This window comes from Bacillus rossius, chromosome 10 (genome assembly GCF_032445375.1).
Source record: "Bacillus rossius redtenbacheri isolate Brsri chromosome 10, Brsri_v3, whole genome shotgun sequence".
Taxonomy (NCBI): domain Eukaryota; kingdom Metazoa; phylum Arthropoda; class Insecta; order Phasmatodea; family Bacillidae; genus Bacillus; species Bacillus rossius.
This window is the reverse complement of record NC_086337.1, coordinates 43,921,839-43,941,059: the sequence shown is the minus strand read 5'-3', so window position 1 is coordinate 43,941,059 and position 19,221 is coordinate 43,921,839. Positions and strand designations below refer to the sequence as shown.

The following is a 19,221-nucleotide window of genomic DNA, read 5'->3' as shown; positions in this document are numbered from 1 at the left end:
AATACAGGGTCCATATGCTTCCTTAATATCCTTAAAGGTCATCAATTTGTCAAAATTGATTAAGGTACTTAATAAATCCCTAAATTTCACCAATAATCCTTAAAAAAAACTCCTTAATAAATACTGATAGCCTACAACAGTGGTTCCCAAACTTTTTCAGCTGGCGACCCACCTTTCCTTATAGGAATACCTCCACGGTCCATCATTCCATGGTGGAGTAAAAAACCTTATTTGTATCGTATCCCTTCCTTATGTATATATAATTTACCATAAAATATTGCAAATATATGTACACTTTTTTTATGATACCGATTTATTATTGATAAACAATTTGTGTTTTGATTTGAAATTGGTTGACAAAATATAAGCACTTTGTAGCAAAATAGTTACTTATTTAACAATAAATATGTGTTTGCACACAATTCGATTTGTTTCAATTTTTCTTATCTTTTCTGATAGTTTATTCGATGGTTTCTGATAGTTTTAGGATCGAGTTGCGACCCACCTGTAACCCTTCTGCGACCCACTGTTTGGAAACCGCTGGCCTACAAGTAATGGATAAATTTGGGCATTTTTATGTTCATGTGTTTCAGATTTGGCTGATAATGTTTTGTAAATGCTCAGTACAATTGGCGAATTTGGGGCCACATGATTATATTTTGAAATAAAAAGCATTTTTTATTTTTTTCATATTTTGTATCCCATCTTTAAACTAAAAGATTTTTTACTGTTCTACTCTGAACTTATAAAGTATATGTAAATATAAATGATAGGGTATAAATTTCATAAAGACAATGCTTAAATCAGATGTGTTCCTGAGATCATTTCGGACAACAGGGGCTTATCTCTAAGAAATTAAATAACTAATTTTTTGTGCATTAACTATTTAATATTGTGACGAAATAAAGGGGTCCTTTAAAACTCCTTAAATACGGATTGCTAAAGAGGGTACGAACCATAAAATACTTAAAAATTTTCGTTCATTGAAAGTTGTAAGCAAGTATTACGGTTCAGTATTTGAGATGCAAGAATTTGTGAATATTCCAAGGCTAATCTCGGACTTATTTAATGCCTTTTTTTTTTTACGACAGCTCCTTCAGGAAAGTCTTCCTAGAGCCGCCCCTGTGTGAGTCTGTATTAAATGGCCAGTGCAGAGGTGCATGCCACTAGAGGAAATGTAAAGGGAGGGGGGGGGGGGGGTGGCGGAGGCTTTGAATATATATACTGTATAGAAGTCGCCAGCCCAGGTTAAAATTTCTAATACGGTTTTGAGGTAACTGGTTAATTCACCGCCGCAATCGCCACCATCTCTAGGGCATCGACTTGTGGTGGTCCCTAGCGGACAAGTGTCGAACTCTTCAAACACCCCTTCCCCCTCCCGTTGAACGACCTTGAGCTGCAGTGAATGATAGGTTGGGGGTGCGGGGAATGACAGCGGGCGACAGTGCTGTGCTCTAACGTGTAAATAACAACCTAAGACGATACAGGGCGTTACGGCAGCGCCCTGCAGCGGTGAAGTTCCCAAGCTGCTCATCATACGCTCCTGAAAAACGTAGAGTAAATCCTATCCACTCGCGACTTCTATACAGTATATATATATTCAAAGGCGGAGGTAAGGAGCAGGGCACTGACCGTGAGGTTGGCGCGAGGCTCCAGCGCCAGCCACATGGTCGTCTCCAGCTCCAGGTTGATGCAGCTGAAGCTGACCACGCACTCCCCGATCATCCTCTCCCGCCGCATGCGCTCGCAGCCGTACAGCCGGAACCTCACCCCCATGCTGTTCACGTCCTCTGCGAACCAGCGCAACAGTTCCGTCAGCATCCCATTGCTATTGTGGTACGCCGTCACAAATAAATGGTACGCCGTCACAAATAAATGGTGCACCGTCACAAATAAATGGAACAAAGCACAATATAAATTTACATTTGCATGATTGCTGCAACGTTTGGAGTAGACAATACAGAAAATGTTGAACATAAGTCAGGTTGTTTTAAAAGTGGTCAGGGAAATTCCTTGGAAAGGTCACGGAAAAATTTCAAAAGTCTTTGGAAATAATTACTTTAGATTGCAAACTATAATTTTAAATAAAGTGTTAAGAGTCATACTACAATTTCCTTAAGCCCTTAAAAATTATTAAACCTGAACAAAGATACCCATGAGGGTCAATGAAAATATTTTAATGGTTACAAATTAAAAAATTTAATAAAATTAACCATAGAAGAGTAAGAAAATATTTGGCTGAGTGCAGCTGCAGGGTTTCCGCACATATCTGTAATAACATTTCCCCGACTTTTCCCTTACTTTCCCCTACATCATGTCAAATTTCTGATACGTACTAATTATTTGAAAAACTTTTCTATTTTGCACATTTCTGAAAGAAATAAAGAAAAACCAGCCACCACCATTCCCATTGCTTGTTTGATTCTCTCTACTCTCTTCATTTAGTTAAATATATAACATGACTGTGTGTGTATATATTCAGTCAATTTGAAACATGGACATGAAATTTAACATTTAATTTTTTTTTTAAATAATGCACTGTGTGATAACGAAATGTAAATAGTGTTTTCATTTTAATTTCTGGACGCAAATCACACGTGTCTTCCGCACCCGCCACTAGCATCCACTGCCAGAGCAGCTACATCAATTAACGAATCATTCAATTTGCAGACTGCTGCACATCAAATATTGGGGTAGGTTGTGTTGGAGAACGGCCACAAATTTATAACGTGAATACATCGTAATCTGCCACGGCTGGTTACTATCACTGATGCCTACACTCATACTAGGCTGGGCGACACCATCTTATCTTTATTCCCCTCACTGCACGGGACCGGTGAGTGGCACCTTTGCTTGGAACTGCCGCAGGCTGAACATTCTTCAGATCTTTTTTCCTCGCGATTCCGATTGTATGAATTCGCTCGCATGCCTCGACATTGCAATTTTTTCTACACTGTTCTTCGCGATTACATCTCAGCAGTTGTTCCATCGTAAATTTTTTTCTTCAAATTTAAGTTTATATATGTAACTATATTTACAGCACTAAAAGAATTTCATTTGATTATAATTGGTAAAACGCCACGTGTCCAACATTTGCTCTCGAGGAAGACAAGTCAACGGGAACTGAACGATCAAGAAACTATTACTCAGTTACCTGTAAATATACAAACATTGTTTATTATGTCGCATATGTACATCACACACACACACACAAACACACATCCACAAACACACATCCACAAACACACAAAACACAAGACACACACAAACACAAGACACACACAAACACAAGACACACACAAACACAAGACACACACAAACACAAGACACACACAAACACAAGACACACACAAACACAAGACACACACAAACACAAGACACACACAAACACAAGACACACACAAACACAAGACACACACAAACACAAGACACACACAAACACAGACACACACAAACACAGACACACACACTTCCAACATACTAAGCCCGGTTTATTTTTTATATTTTTTCAAAATCTATCCTATTTTCGTGACACTCCAATTGTCAAACTTGCATACCGATTTACAAGACGTATACACGTCAAAATCCTTCAAAATCACTGCCTTACCAAAAAAAAATAATGAAAATATTTATTGTTAGATGTTATCCATACCTGGGTTCACCCTGTGCAGCAGAAAGCTCTCCATGAACTGAGGGTTGTCGCCATGTCTGATCTTGGTCTTGTGCTTCTGCTTCTTGCTGGGCAGCATCAGCAAACGAACCTTTCCCAGAAAGAACAAAAATATATAAAAAAACATTTGTCCCCTACGCACGAAGTGCAGCTTATTCCAAGTGACACAGTTGTTTTCAAGTAACAGTACAAATTTACGAATATTTAAGTGGACATGAATATTTCTCTTCCATTTACAAAAAAAAAAAAAATTACAGTGTATTGTAGACGGCCTTCAAAGGCTTATTCTTAGTTAGACTCTGGGCTCTTATAGTTACACAACTTTCGATTTTTGCCATCAAATAAGTTGGGACAGATAATTTCAAGCATGTTGAACATATTTTTCACCCTATAAAAGTTTGTTATACGACTGAGCTGGCTAAAACTTTTTCATATTAACCTAAATTTAAATAATTCATTTGAGGGCTAGATGCAAGATTGACTTTTTTTATGAATTTTTTTAACTTTTGAAACAGTGTTAAATATATATCTTTTTAGCTCATTACACAACAAAATTAATTATCTTCATTCTTAAAGTTTAAAAGTAAGGTCATTTTTTCAAAATTATTTTTTTTTACATACGACATTCATTTTAACATTATTTTTACCTTTGTAACCACTATAATCTACCTTGTGTTCTAAGCCATTTTAAAGGTTCTTCGAGACATGTTTTCGCCGAGTAATATTCTGAGATTGGCTGATTCCGTCAAACATCTAACATATTTTAAAACCTATAGGTACAAAATATATTTTATTACTCAAGTCATTCAATTGACAAACACGATTACAGTAGTGCCATAACATCATTTGACCAACTTTATTGGAAGATGTTGGAAGTGAAAGTTTGACAGGGTGCACGGCCTTTAAGGGGATAGTATTCTAAATTATGCTTCTATCATAGGCGTGCCTACAAGGTGGGCCATGGCCCCCCCTAATTTAATCACTCAGATTGGCATTTTCTCTAATGCGTTCGTTAATATTCATATATTCCTGGCACTGTGACACTCAAACTGTGTTTCAGTGTTGCAGCATGCTAATTAACAATATTTTTAAACATTTTATCATTCTGGAAATACAGCCGCCTTAGTTTATTTAAAACATGAGGTCCCTTAAAATGGCCAAGCAAATAAAATATTTTAAGAGGTTTGTTATAGTTCTGTTGTCTGAATTGCTGTGTTTGCATTCACTAAAAAGAAGTTCATTTCAAGGTAGATCTGGACCAAGCTATTGGAAATTCGAGGGGGGGAAATGTGTAAGTACCCTTTAAACATTGTCTATGGAAAAAAAAAAAAAAAAAAAAACATATTTTCAAGATTGTTAAAATTATACGGATATAAATATTAACTAGTAAACACATCTCGTTGATACTGCACAAAAATATAAACAAGTCAATGAGTGAATGTATTTAGGCTATTTAACATTCTAAATTCAGCTTCTGATTTAAAAATTTAGCAGGGCCCCCCCTAATGGAAATGTCTGGGCACACCTATGGCTTCTATATATTTTCTGTTAATGATCCATACCTATAAAAAAGTACCCTGTCTGACAAACAACGCACAGCCTAAACCAATGGACCTAGAGATTTAAAAATTGAAGGAAATATCCTTGCGTACTTTAAGGGTGCACTGTTGATTTTACGAAAATAAATTCCCCCAAAGGGAGTTGTGGGGGCATTAAAACATCAAAATTTCCCTCATTTCAAGCACATGCCCCTACAAACTTGAAACTCAGCAGTAATGTTCTTTATATTACATAGTCATCAACTGAGAACAAGGTTTTCGGAATATCAGCTCCAAAAAGGGGTCTAGCCCAGGTAATGCCGGGGGACTCAACTAGTCACATAAATTTTAAATATAACTTCTGTAAAACCCTAGAAACCAGAGATTGGCCGAATTATTGGAAGAAAAACGAAAATTAATATATTCATGAATGAAACCCTCAAAATAAAAGTTTTAAAGTAAAGACTACATACAAACTGTAATTCAAAATCCATACCACACAATTTCATGCTCTTAATTCAACCTAGGGTTTTAATAAAAATTGACCTAAAGGCTAAAAATTAAAATAAAATGCATTGAAGTGATTAAACCCCTTATATACTATTAACAATTGTAAATTATTGAATAAACTTAAATTATCGGCATGGAAAATTAAAGATGCAAAGTTAAGTTAGGAAATCACCAGGAGTGTATGCAGAATTTTATTTCAGGTAAAAAAAGAGTGGGGGGAGGGAGGACAGAACCACTTTGCCTGCTGTTCGCTTTCTAATTCTTTCCTTTTGTTGGTGAATAATGATAGATTTTTTGATGTGTAACATCTTAGGTCTCGGTATACGGCATTTGGTAGGAGTAATTTCGTGAATAGAACGGAAATGTGTAACCACGGTGCTGCCATCTGTGGTGGATTGCGTAAATTTCACAAAGCCAAAGTAAAACTTGAAAGTACTAACCGTTTGATGAATTTTAACAAGACAATGATTAAAAAAAGGTTTTTCCAAGAGAAAATAAACTTATTTTTGTCGCCATAATTTGATACCATATGTAATTAACAGATATACATTGTTCATACTGGGCATACCGTTTGCCATCTATCGGACTGACGTGACAACAACGCAAGGTTTTCACACAAAATTTCTTGGAGCTGTCCGGTGTTAAGTCTCTAGTGTATTTGGTGTACATTTATCAAGCTCAGCTTTTTTTTTATATAAGAATTCTACGTTAAATTTTGTGTCCGAGTTATTTGTTTTATTAAGTGTATTTGCGACATGGGAACACATGAATTTGCTCGTTACCAAGGTCAGATGTTACACATCTCAGCAGGGGCGCAACAACTAAATTTCCAAAGGGGGGGGGGGGCAATATACCTGTTTATAAAGAATCATCGATCCCCCCTTTTGAAGCGGGGGAGTTCGGGGGGTCCTCCCCCGGGAAAATTTGTATTTCAAGGTGGAAAATGGTGCTATCTAAGCAGTTTTATCATCTAAAAATTGATTACACAGCACTTTCTTTGTTTCAGAGGGGGGGGGGGCAACATACCCTTTCCCCCCACCCCCTATCGTTGCGCCCCTGCCCTTGGGGAAACCGCCCCCCTTCTGAAGAGCGAGACCCCGCACCAACCTGCGTGTTCGACGCGCCGCCCCGGTCCTTGGCCGGGATGTCCCTGGCCTGCAGCACCCTGACAGTCATCTTCCGGATGGGCGCGTCGTAGGCGAAGGCCACCTCGAGGTGTCCGCACCGGGACACCAGGTGGCTCTCCTGGTCGCCGAACTCGCTCTGCAGGTCCGTCACGTCGAACAGCTGCTCCTGCGGCAGCGTCACGACGCACTGCCCTGAGCGGTGACAACACTGTCCTCGAGCGCGCTCGTCGGGCGGTCGCGGGAAGCGACTATCGGCGCCTGCACTGCGCCATCGCGAAGAACAGACGACAACGCCGGCTCCGCTCCAGGAGCGCGACGGTATGGGGGCGGAATATTTTTCCCCTCGCCAACCGTGTTAAAAACTTTCCTTTCCGTAGAGACCGGAAAAAATACGAGGATTCATTCCCGTGATACATACTGATTATTTCAAATAATTGTACCTTTGTGCTGCTTCCGCTATCGGTTCGACGCCAATCTCAAGGACTTTCGGCCAATTGTGGAGAACTTTCGATCGATAACGTTTCGAATCACAAGTTACTACCCAACCGATGAACAAACACGCCCATGTATCCTGGAGGTCGTTTAACCCCGCCAATTTATTTTTTTTTCCAGTCCCTATAGTCGAATGAAACTAAGTTCAGTATTTGACACGATACATATAGAAAATGTTCCGTGGCCAATCTATAATTTACTTAATATAATTTTGTACAACTGCATCCTATCTTTGTACGATAGCGCCTCCCAAAACGTATCGTTCTACTTCTGTTCACCGACTGAAAGAATAAAACGATGTGATACGTGAGGGCCAGAATTTTTTTTTATTCGTAACATTTGCAATAAAAAAAGAGCTTCGTAATTAATTATTTCATAAACTATTGAGCCGTGTGAAAGTGATAACTGATTTCTCAACCCTGAAGATGCCTGATGTAATGCAGAGCAAAACGTCGATACGATCTACCATTCCAACGCGGCTCTCCTCTGAAGTTAAATTAGTTTATTATAGAATGGCCGCGGAAGCCAGCAATCAGATTATATATAAATTATAGATAGTGACCCCCTTTCCGTTACTTTTTACATTACTCTCACGAGATCTTAAAAAAAAAAGTGAGATATAAAATACAACCTACTGCAGGCCACGAATGACCTTCGAAGTCTGTTAAATTTTAGGCTTTTTAAGGTACTTAGGTGTAATACCGGTGAAAAGTTACAAGTAAATTGTTTCTAGTAATTCCTTTCCGAGACGTTTTTGCTATTTCACTGTGTCTGAACTGCTTTTTTTTTTTTTTTTAAATAAGTACTCAATTTCAAATGCATCCATAGTTTGTATGATGACCTTTAAGACATCAGAAATGCGTTAAAATAGCTTTACATTGGGTATTAGATTTGTGAGGTATTCCGTGCCACCCACAACCGGAACAGTCTCGCTCAAGAGCCAGCACTTGCCGCCAGGGCCGGTGCAAGGTAAATTGGCGCCCTAGGCGAAAAACCTTAATGCCCCCCCCCCCCCCCCCCACCCCAACCCGGGCCGGACACCACAAAAAAAAAATGCCTTGCCTCAAAATACATCACGTAAGCCTAAGATTTTGTCAACAATCAAATGTAAGCAGGCTTGTGTTTTTTACTGTTTTACTTATTAAATATCATAAACAGGTCACCGTGGACTTTTTAATAATATACTTATATCAATATAAACATTCCCAACTGTTAAAAAAATTCCATTTTAATCTAGTTTCAATAATCGTTAAACATGTTGTATCAGCTGTTATGTGTCGTGCTGCGCCGCCCCCAGCTACTTGGCGCCCCTGGGCGGTTGCCTAGTTCGCCTGTACGGACGCGCCGGCCCTGCTCGCCGCGGAGACGCGGAAGGGAGCGACAACTCACGTCCTGGTTGTTGCTGGCGGCGGCGGCCGGGGGCGGCTCCGGGGGCGGGGACGCCGCGACGAGGGCCTCGTCCACGGCGTCGACGCAGCACTGCGCCGCCTTGCGGGGGGCGGCGGCGGAGGCGGAGCCCTTGGCGTCGCGGTGGCGCAGCGCGCGGTCCCTCTGCTGCCGGGGGTCGTCCTCTGCGCCGCTGGTCGTGGACGAGCCGGAGGAAGGGCTGCTGCCGCCCGCCTTGCCCTTCTCCGCCAGCGAGATCTGGTCCGCGCCCTTGGACGGCGCCTCTGCGACACACACCCCCGTCCAAGGGTCAGCGCTCCCCACCCGCCGACAGATACCTTCGGGCTTATAATATATATATACTGTACAGAAGTCGCCAGCCCAGGTTTAAAATTTCTAAATACGGTTTCGAGGCAGTTGGTTAATTCACACCGCCGCAATCGCCACCATCTCCGGGGCATCGACTCGTGGTGGTCCCTAGCGGACGAGTGTCCAACTCTTCAAACACCCCTTCCCCCTTCCCGGTGAAAGACCTTGAGCTGCAGTGAATGATAGGTGGGAGGGGTGCGGGGAAATGACAGCGGACGACAGTGCTGCGCTCTAACGTGTAAATAACAAACTAAGACGATACAAGGTGTTACACAGCAGCGCACTGCAGCGGTGAAGTTCCCAAGCTGCTCATCCATACGCTTCTGAAAAACGTAAGAGTAAATCCTATCCACTCGCGACTTCTATACAGTAATATATATACAAAGCTTCGGGCTGGTACCACAAGATCTTCCCACGGCCCTCACAAGGGTGGGGCTGGGTGGACCCCAGGGTGTCCACAAGGAAAAAAAAAAATTTCGTACCAACTTAGGCGAGAAAAAAGTACTAGATTTGAAAAAAAAAGTACTAAATTATAATTTATGTTTTTTTTTTTTTTTTTTTTTTTAACAATTTAGGAAGTTATTATGACATTGCAATGCTCGAACTTAAATATATCACACCACACACACATATGTGCCATAGTTTTTTTTAAATAATTACGCTTAATAATAAAAAATATTGGAGTTACTATAATAATATTATTATATTCAAGAAAAATGTACTGGATCTGTACAAGACCACTAAAAAAGTTGTAAAAGTACTAGATCTAGTACTAAAGTACTAGCTGTGGACACCATGGGTGGACCCCTGGGTCCAGGACCTGGGCCCAGTCCCGTTTGTTTTTGTCTCAAGTGTGTGAAATTAACTATTCACACTCGCTGCGGTTATTTTAAAGTTAAAAAAAATATAAATAAAGCTTAGTTTTGGACTAATAAAATAGTGACCATAATTTTACCCTGTATTTGCAGGTTAAATAACATTCTAAAAAAAGAGTGCAGGTAAGAAATAACCATGCAATTATAATGTAGCACGTGACTGTAAAATTGTGTGTGTGTGTGTGTGTGTTTTTGGGGAGGCGGTGGGGGGGTGGGGGGGGAACGTCTCCGATCCTGTGTCCAGGGCCCGTAATCGAACGCGGGGGCCATGGATCTTCCCCTTTATTACAATTTATCATCAGGAGAAGGGAGGTAAAGAGACACAGGAACACAATGACGCTTTACTGGTTCCAACAATGCACTGCCAAGAATTTTCACCTTCCATGAAGATACACTGGTTACAAATTATCCAATGATCTTCGTAGATTTACCGTTATCTTCGTAAATTTACAGACACTTGAGATCAACCTCCTTTGAACGTAATTCGAGAAGAATATTCTTGGTATACTAACAAACCCTTCAAAAACCTGCTCGGACACACTTTTGTCCACGTGTTGGTTTGTGCGGTATTTGTTTAGAACGAAACATACAACTCGGAAATCAAAATACGGCGTAGTTTTAAAGTACGAAACTCTTCGTTCATTTAAAATTCCGTACATTTTGACGTAATTTCTAACAGTGTTAATATTTCAAGTAAAAAAAAAAAAAACATCCTTCCCACCCCCCTTCCTTATCTTCATAGTGTAGTAATTATCACAACTCTGTATATAACATGTAAGGCCCCACAAAGTGGCGTGACAAATGTTTAAATTATATGAATTATGACAGTTACTGCGGCCCTCTAACAGCTAGCAAATTACGTACATTATATATGGTCAGGATTAGATTCATACATATAAAATTACTGCGATAACAAATTGATATTTAATCAAAAATAAAAAAAGAAATAGCAACTGGGTCACTACAGTACACTATAATAATGACAATCCGTATGATGACCAAGGAAGAAATAATGTTCGAAGCTAGTTGCCGTTACGGTGCAAACAATTATTTCAAATGTTCATTTATATTTATAATGTTCTAAAAATCTCAGGGAATGTTTTTCTTAAACTGCTCCGGCGTAGTTCGGTAAGGTATTTCAACGAAACGGTACTCTCAGGACTACTAGTCTTGGTAACTCTAACGTGTGAAAATGTTTAATTGAATTTGTTAAAATGTCGAAGTAGTTCACCTTGAAATCCTAAAGTCACTAGGGAAACATGATATAACGTGGCGTCACCTCAAACCGTAGTAGCAACAGCCTACCTTAGCCGATGGTTGTTGGGGTCCAGATGTGAACGCAGATATCACACTCACGCACGTAATAATCGCGGAGATAATTACACACAAATGTTCACGGCGATGTCGCGAAACCGATTTAATATGACAAGAGTGTCAGTGCGCGGAATATTAACAAAATATCCCGATTGCCGAGACTCCGTCGGCACACGCACTCAGGACAGACGTCCAGGAAAACCTTCTATATTTTACATTGTCGCTTTCGTACCGGCCGCTCCTCGGCCGGCCAATCACGACGCACCATCGCGGAAACGGCTGTTGAAGTTCCAATTAATTTCTTTATTTACTGAAAATGGCTTAAATTAGCGCAAATAAAACGTCCAAATGTATTTACAATTAAAATAAGTAAGTCTGGAATGTTCACTGTTTATATTTGTAACAAATAAAGTTTGTTGCTAGGCAACGACGGAAAAAACGTAACACACGGCGGGCGGTTAGTGTTAGAACTCGGTAATATAGTAGATACATATTACAATTGCAAAATATCTTGCACACTTAAAAATGAATACTTAGAAAATAAATGGAAATTTTAACAAAGTTTTTAACTCAAAACGAAGAGTTATTGCTGAAGCTAGGCTTTACAGTGGCTCTCTACTGCTCGTCTCTTACATAGTGAAAGACTGAACCTAATGGGGCGTATCGCGTTCCAAGTCAACTTTATTTGCGTTGAATAGGCATACTGCTAATCTTGTAGATTTTTTTTTGTTGCTTTGTGGTGTTCAAAGTAAACATTAAATAATGATTTGGAACGTTGTGGCTTCCACACCCCCTCCCCACCCTTTTTTTTTTAAACGAGCGGTAACATTTTCCCACATACTAGAACAGCGTCGCAATACAATAACGATTAAAGTAAAATATTTTGCAAAAATAAAAAAATAAATACCATAATGTCAAGTTATGTTTGTTTTCCTCCAATGTATGAGTAAGTTAAAATACTTTAAAAACTATTTTCCTTTTATTTCTTCCCCCCCCCCCCCTCCATCACATTTTTAAGCATAAACATATAAGTGAAATTGCAGGCATAAAAATAAATAAATTTTCAACAAATAAGTATTTTAAATATGCTTTAATAAATATAAGATCTTTCACCAACGTAACCAATTTTGATACTAGGGGGTGAGCTGATGTAATATTTTAAGCATTACATTAAAACTCGGCGAGCATAAGTTATTATAACAAACTAATTAATTTTTTTATGTAAAAAATACAACCGTCCCTTATAAATCTTACGCGCGCAAGCAATTACTTTCACTCTGAAAACAAATTTCCACACTGAATTCCTTTATCATACAACAGTTTACAAAAATACTAAAAAGGATATTTTTTTTTTGCGTCCTGTAAACAGTCTCTCAAAACAACCTAATTTAAACTAAACCTAAAACTAAACATTTGTTCGTAAATGGCCATTAATTTATTGTTTGTGACAGCTTGCGCAAAAATGTCCGTCTCAGTCGGGTGAAAAAATAAAGGGGGAAAAAAAAGGGGGGGGGAGCAAACAATATAAAAAAAATTCTTTTATTTAATTTATGAGTGCATTATTTTTTTGCAAATTACTTCCACCAAAACACTCGTTTCGTCCTTACACGGTAGCTTAACTACGCCTGACGTCACTGGGTTCGAAACAAGTTCACCGTCGAATCGGCCATGGGCGGCCGGCCACGCTGCGACTTACTTGTAATATTGCTGGTCGGTGATTTCCTACTTGCAGTGGGCAAGGACGGCCGAAACCCACGGCCATAACCCGAGCTCTTGCACGCTCGGAACACAGGCAGAGTCAGGAACTAGCAGATTCCACACTTGAAGGCCTCTCGCAACGAAATGCCAATATCGTTAATTTTTTTGTTTTTTTGCCCTTTCTCACGTGTCGTTGGCACTCCCGAGCCGCGTTACCGGCAAACTTGCAGCCACATATTAATTCGGTGCTACACCAAGCAGTTTCACGTAATTAGTTAATGAACTGAAAAAAAATATTTAAAAAAACCGCAGCCAACACACGCGATACCCCGCATCACGGACGCTCTGCCGGAGAATAAGTCTTTTTTTTTTTTTTTTCGCCGCACGAATCAACGAATTCGTGCACGCACGCACGCACACGCAACACGTCCAACCGCCACGGCTCGACTGCTCGACTGCTCGACTGCTCGACCACCATCCCCTCCCCTCCCGCTGCCTTCCCGGCGCAGCGGATTCACACGTCACTCACCACGCTGGTCAAATGCAAGTTCAACTTTTTTTTTCTCACTAACCATCTAATATAAAAATCGCCGCGCGCATTACCGCTCAAATTCAACAGCGCACACGAATTTTCCCCCTTCTTAACTTAGTCTAGACAGGCTGGCAGCCTGGTGGGAAACGACAAAGTCGCCCCCGAAACAACCAGTGCCACCAAACCAAATGCGGACAAAATTTTCAAGCTCCCGCCCATTTGCATTGTAGTCTTTCTACTCTGTCCAACACTTCTTCCAGAACCATCCTGCTTGTAATTAATGCATGAATTTTGCATCCCGCATGTCAGTGCCCAGGGTTTTCCCTGTGTCTATGCAGGTTTTACCTGGGCCCAACTTATCTAGTTTTTAGTCTAGAATAGTCGATGAGGGGAGTTAGTCATGGCGCCAATCGCAGCCATGGCTTGCCAGTCCCCCTCCTGCATGGTTCATAACCTGCATGCTTAAAGCGTACAGGCTTCGGCCTGAGACGCACTTAAGAGTCTTCCCTACCCAGACCCCTCCCAAAATACACTTAATTATTAGTTAGGTTAGGAAAAAAAACCGCATTCGTGCACGCATGCCCGTTCGCCACTAAAGGTGTAAAAGTAACGAAAAAAAAGCGTACTCGTATGTATTCGTTACTGTAACAGTTAGTACTCGTTACTATCGTATCGTTACGTTACTCCTGATACCTCATAACATTTTATGTTATGTTAGAGCAACGAATCGAGTCGTATTGCGTACGCGTACAGTACAGTATGACGTCACGGCGCCGCAACATTAGTTTTTTGTTGAAAACATACTTAAACATTACATACCAAACTGCGTAAGGTGCATTTTTTTTTTTTAATTTTTCCGTATTTTGAACCAGACTTGTGTTTAAATCATTCTAAATTTAATTTGATTTAATAGGTAAAGTGAACTGCTTCATACTACGAAAAATGCGAGTAACGAAATGCATTCGTGTGTAACGTTTGGTTACTCAGTACCGAATACATACGGTTTGCTACAGCTCTATATCGCCACAGCTCGGCTGCTGGACTACAAATCCCCCCACCCCCCACTACACCGACCAATGCCTTCCGGGCGCACCAGAGTCACACGTCACTCACCACGCTGGTCAAATGCAAGTTCTCATTTTTTTTTCTCACTAAACATCTAATAAAATGATACGGTATTTATGAACACACTACAATAATATAATAATGTATAAAAATACCTTGCAGTCTCTAAACGTTCAAATTATCATACTTCATATAAAACTTTCTAGACCGTTCCACGAAGTCTTACCAGAGGTACCAACTTACACAAAAAAAAGTGTAAAAAAGGTAACTGCCAAAACACAAAAAATATTAAATAAATAAAAGAAATACTAACAAATGTATCAGTATAAATTATGTGAAATACAATAAAAAAGAGCAAAATATCACATGAGCTTTCAAAAAATAATTAGAAAGTGAACTAGTAGAGTCTAGGTCATAACGTGTTGTAGCTACCCCTTTAATGTGATCTTTTAAAGCTGCCATTTGCTGTCATAAATTTTATTGAAGGACTATTACTAAAACTTTAGCTCGATTACTGTCACAATATTTCTTAACAGATGTTCACTTAGAGTAATGTCATGTGTGTAAAAAGTCGCGCAAGTGATAATTACGAAGACTTCAGTGACTTTTTACACACATTATAAAAACAGTGAATAGGCCTATATGATGGAAATATTTGACACAGTACAATAAATAGAAGGGAGGTACTGAGTTTAAATTTTATAAATAGCCCCTGAATACATAAATGAAGGGAAAAAAATGCGAGCGAGTCTTTCAGTATAAGAAATTATATTAAAACAAAACTCCCCATCCATTGAATCTTTCATCAGTATGTGTACAATGTAAACTCAGTAACGAGTAATTCAAGTGTTCTCATGTTGCAAATACACTTATAATACGAAACGTAGAATTCTTTAACATAATGCCGAGCTTGATAAATATTCGCAAATAGTGTTTTCAACTACATTTGTTGAAAGCGAATCACACGTAGTTTCCGCACCCGCCGCTAGAAATCTCTGCCGGAGCAGCTACGTCAACTATCGAATCATTCGATTTTCAGAGAGTCAATTTAAACCACATAATGAAAAGGCTCCAATGAAAGCGATGGAATAAACCTTGAAACAATACTAAATCCCAGCTCTGAATCTAATTTTGGAAGGAAATTTTTTTAAATTAAAATACTGCTCATCTTGTTATAATTCATTAAACAGTTAATACTACAATAATATTTTCCTTTGGCTTTGTGAACTTTGATTCGCGCCATCCGCCACAGATGGCGGCAACATTTTGTTATTACAAATTTCAGCTTTAAGCAACTTCCGTTATATTCGCGAAATTACTTCTATCAAATGCCCTATACCGAGAGCTTTAAGTTTTACACGTAAACCAAAATCAACAGAACATGCAAGACCTAGATTTAACTCTACTACGCATGGTTTTAAATACCTTTCTCTCTCTCTCACCCCAAAAGCGAGACAAATGGCGTTATTGCGTGACAAAGACCAACACTTTCTTCGCCAACTCGAGGAGCGTCAACATCCGGCTCATGTACCCTCTTAATCTGCGGCCGACCGTAATGCTATCACACTTAGAAAGATCGATAAAAGCTCGAAAAGGGTAGGAGGGAATGGATGGAGAGGGTTGTTCCCCCACCCCTCCCCTTCTTAAACCACCTCTTTGTCCATTTTCTTGCGTGCTGCAGCCAAATACGCCGCGCGGTACCGCTGAATGGGGCATTAGGGCCAGCCCCTGTCATCCACAGGTCAACGCTAACAATACGTTGGCCTAGTTCACCTTCTCCCTACCCCCCCCTTTCCGTATTTGTGCGTGACGACATTGTTTACTCAGACGCCGTAGGTTTCTGCGTTTCACGATCAGCAGCTAGGGCCAAAATGCACGGTGTTTCGTTTTACCATATAAGTGTGTACGCACCGACGAACGGGATTTTTTTTTGTGTAAACATCTTAGCTCTCGGTATACGTCATTTGGCAGGAGTACTTTCGTGAATGGAACGGAAGTCGCATAGAACGGAAATATGTAACCACGGTGCTGCCATCTGTGGCAAAGTTCACAAAGCCAAAGGAAAACTGTTAGTATTAAATGTTTAATTTTTTTACCAAGATGGGTTTTATTTTTTTTTTAAATAATCCTTGTCGAATATCTGGTCCAAAGCAGAGGTTTAGAATTTCTTTTTTCAATTCTTTTTCGCATGTATCGGAGTCGTATAAGTAAATAGTTTATAATTTCGGTCTCCAAATTGAATGATTTGAAATTCAACGCAGCTGCTCCAACAACGAATTCTAGTGGCGGGTGAAGATACTATGTGGGTTACGCGTTCAGGAATATGTTGAAAACACAATTAGAGCATAATGACGCTCAGAATTATTTTTAAGAATTATATGTTAGATCTCGTGTCCCGAGTTTCGTTTTATAGGTGTATTTGAAACATGACAACACATGAATTTTCTTGTTAACTGAGGTTACATGTAACACATCACTGGCGAGTATATAAAGACTTGTTTTTTTGTTTTTTTGGTCATGTCACCGTAAGTCCTAGACCCAACTATTATTTTGAAGAAACCAACACGTTTAAATGCATGATACAAATGCATCGCCATGAAAAGGTGGTGAAGAGTCGAACCGTTACAAAATGCGAAATGCTAATTGCCAAGTGCGGAACAGGTTTGGGCAAAGTTTTTGTTCCTTCGCGTGCATTGATATATTGCGTCTGGTGATAGACTCACGATATAACATGGGCGCTTTTTTTTATTGTATCCATTTATTTAAAAATTTATTTCCGAATATGTGTGTTGCGTGCTCAAATTCTGTCGTGTTTCTTATTACTTGAGCATTAAGATCTTTCAGTAACAGATTAAAGAATTGCCCGATGTGAACAATGGGCTAACAAATTCTCACTGATCCACGAACATTATGCACTGACTGAATCAAGCCTTAGCAGACATTGAATTTCCGCTCTATTATTGAAACGTTAGCTAGTATGAATGCGCGAGAAAATAATTTTTAAATGGTCATTAACTTAATTCATTCGGTACCTATTAAGTATGTTATATTTCAAGTTGCTCAGTATTACGTAAATTGTAAAGTTTTAATAAGCAAAAAAAAATTTCGTCACATTATTTTAAAAAGGGATGAACATTTCATGTTTTTATTAGAAAACATTTAAAACATTTTTACCTGAAAACGCTGTTAAAATGCACTTAGTGCTGTCCTATTTATTCAGCATTATCAACTCTGAAAAGGTTTGCATTATTTTGATTTTGTTTTGACGTGACAACGTCTAATAAATCGATGAACGCCGGCTGCACGCACGAAAAAGGATGACTCTTTGTCCCGTTAACCACATTGTCCCGTTACGCTTTGTCCCGTTACGCTCATTGTACGCTTGCGCCGCATCTATCTCTCTTCCACTCGATTGGAACAACCATAGATTTGACTTTTTCGAGGCACATTATACTTGAAACACTCCCATTCGTTTCCTACTTTTCCTATCATCGTCCTATCCTTAACAGAATAACACAGATTGGAAGAAGTTAAATAGCAAACATGTATAAAAGTTATAGTTAAAATAATCTCTTCGCTAAAGTAATAAAAATATTTGAATTAATGAGTGCAAATAAAAGTAAATTTATCAATTAAATTGTAGATTTAATTTCACTCCTTCTTTGTATCCATACAAAATAGTGATAATTCAATAAAAATGATTCAATTTTATTCATAAAAGTATGCAATCATTTCATCAATGTTTTGTTATGACGTTGTCACGTTAAACTATCGTCCGTGAACCGACTTTACAGACAACCAATTGTTTAAATAGTGAGGAGTTTGAAGAGTTATTTATTAAATGAAAGGGCGGGGTATGCTGAAAATGTGATTTTCTTGCCCCCACCCCCCCGCGGAGGGGGGGGGGGGGGGGGGTATTTCTCTCGGCAGCCCTGGTTGATAGCTTGTTTACTCGTCGCTTCAAGAGTCCGCGAGGATGGCCATTTCACGTGCGCAAGAGGGAGCTGAAGACGGATGCCGCTCTCCCACGATCATAGAGATGTCGACGTCCGGTTCGCAGCGGTGATTGATGGACGGAGACAGCGTGGGAACGTCGCCCGAAGGTGATGTTCCTCCCCCCCTCCCAACTCTTCTCTTCTACACACACACACACACACACACACACACACACACACACACCAAACACACACACTACACTCCCCTGGCCTGCTTTCAAGCGCGTGACGTCTTCAAGCATAGTCCTTCGCTTCGCTCAGCAGCGCGCCCATTTCCACAGCGCTGCAGTAACGTTTTTGTTATTAGCTTTTTCAAGTGAAACTTCTTTGCTGAGGAGGTTACTAAAAAATTTGAGCGTCACGAAAATTCCGATCTCACGAGGGGAATAGTTAGGTACGTGGTGGGGGGAACCGGTAGAGGAGGAGAGTGCGTCAGCGGCGACGCCACTCCAACGCATGCGCTAGCGGTCGAATGGGAAGACGGAAAGAAGGGGGGAATAGGTACATGCTAGTTGTAACGGCCGGAAGAGGAGACGGCAGGGGAGAGGTGGAAATGACGCTGCAGTTATGCTACGGCATTCTGGTAATGCTGCTTTTGTTTGTATACTCAGTTTTTTTGACGTGACAACGTCTAATAAATCGATGAACGC

At 39.9% G+C, this 19,221-nt stretch overlaps 1 protein-coding gene across 6 annotated transcripts in view; it reads right to left on the bottom strand.

The window, feature by feature from the left end:
* Positions 1 to 19,221, bottom strand: part of LOC134536044 (synaptotagmin-14) — a 252,140-nt gene that overhangs the window by 22,162 nt on the left and 210,757 nt on the right. For 5 of the 6 annotated variants that reach the window (XM_063375563.1, XM_063375564.1, XM_063375565.1 and 2 more), the window contains 4 exons: positions 8,727 to 9,007; positions 6,826 to 7,032; positions 3,653 to 3,761; positions 1,633 to 1,790 (listed from right to left, as the gene is read on the bottom strand). In XM_063375563.1, coding sequence (XP_063231633.1) covers positions 1,633 to 1,790; positions 3,653 to 3,761; positions 6,826 to 7,032; positions 8,727 to 9,007 — 755 coding nt within the window. The remainder of the gene's footprint in view (positions 1 to 1,632; positions 1,791 to 3,652; positions 3,762 to 6,825; positions 7,033 to 8,726; positions 9,008 to 19,221) is intronic. The other variant, XM_063375567.1, reaches the window with a different exon arrangement.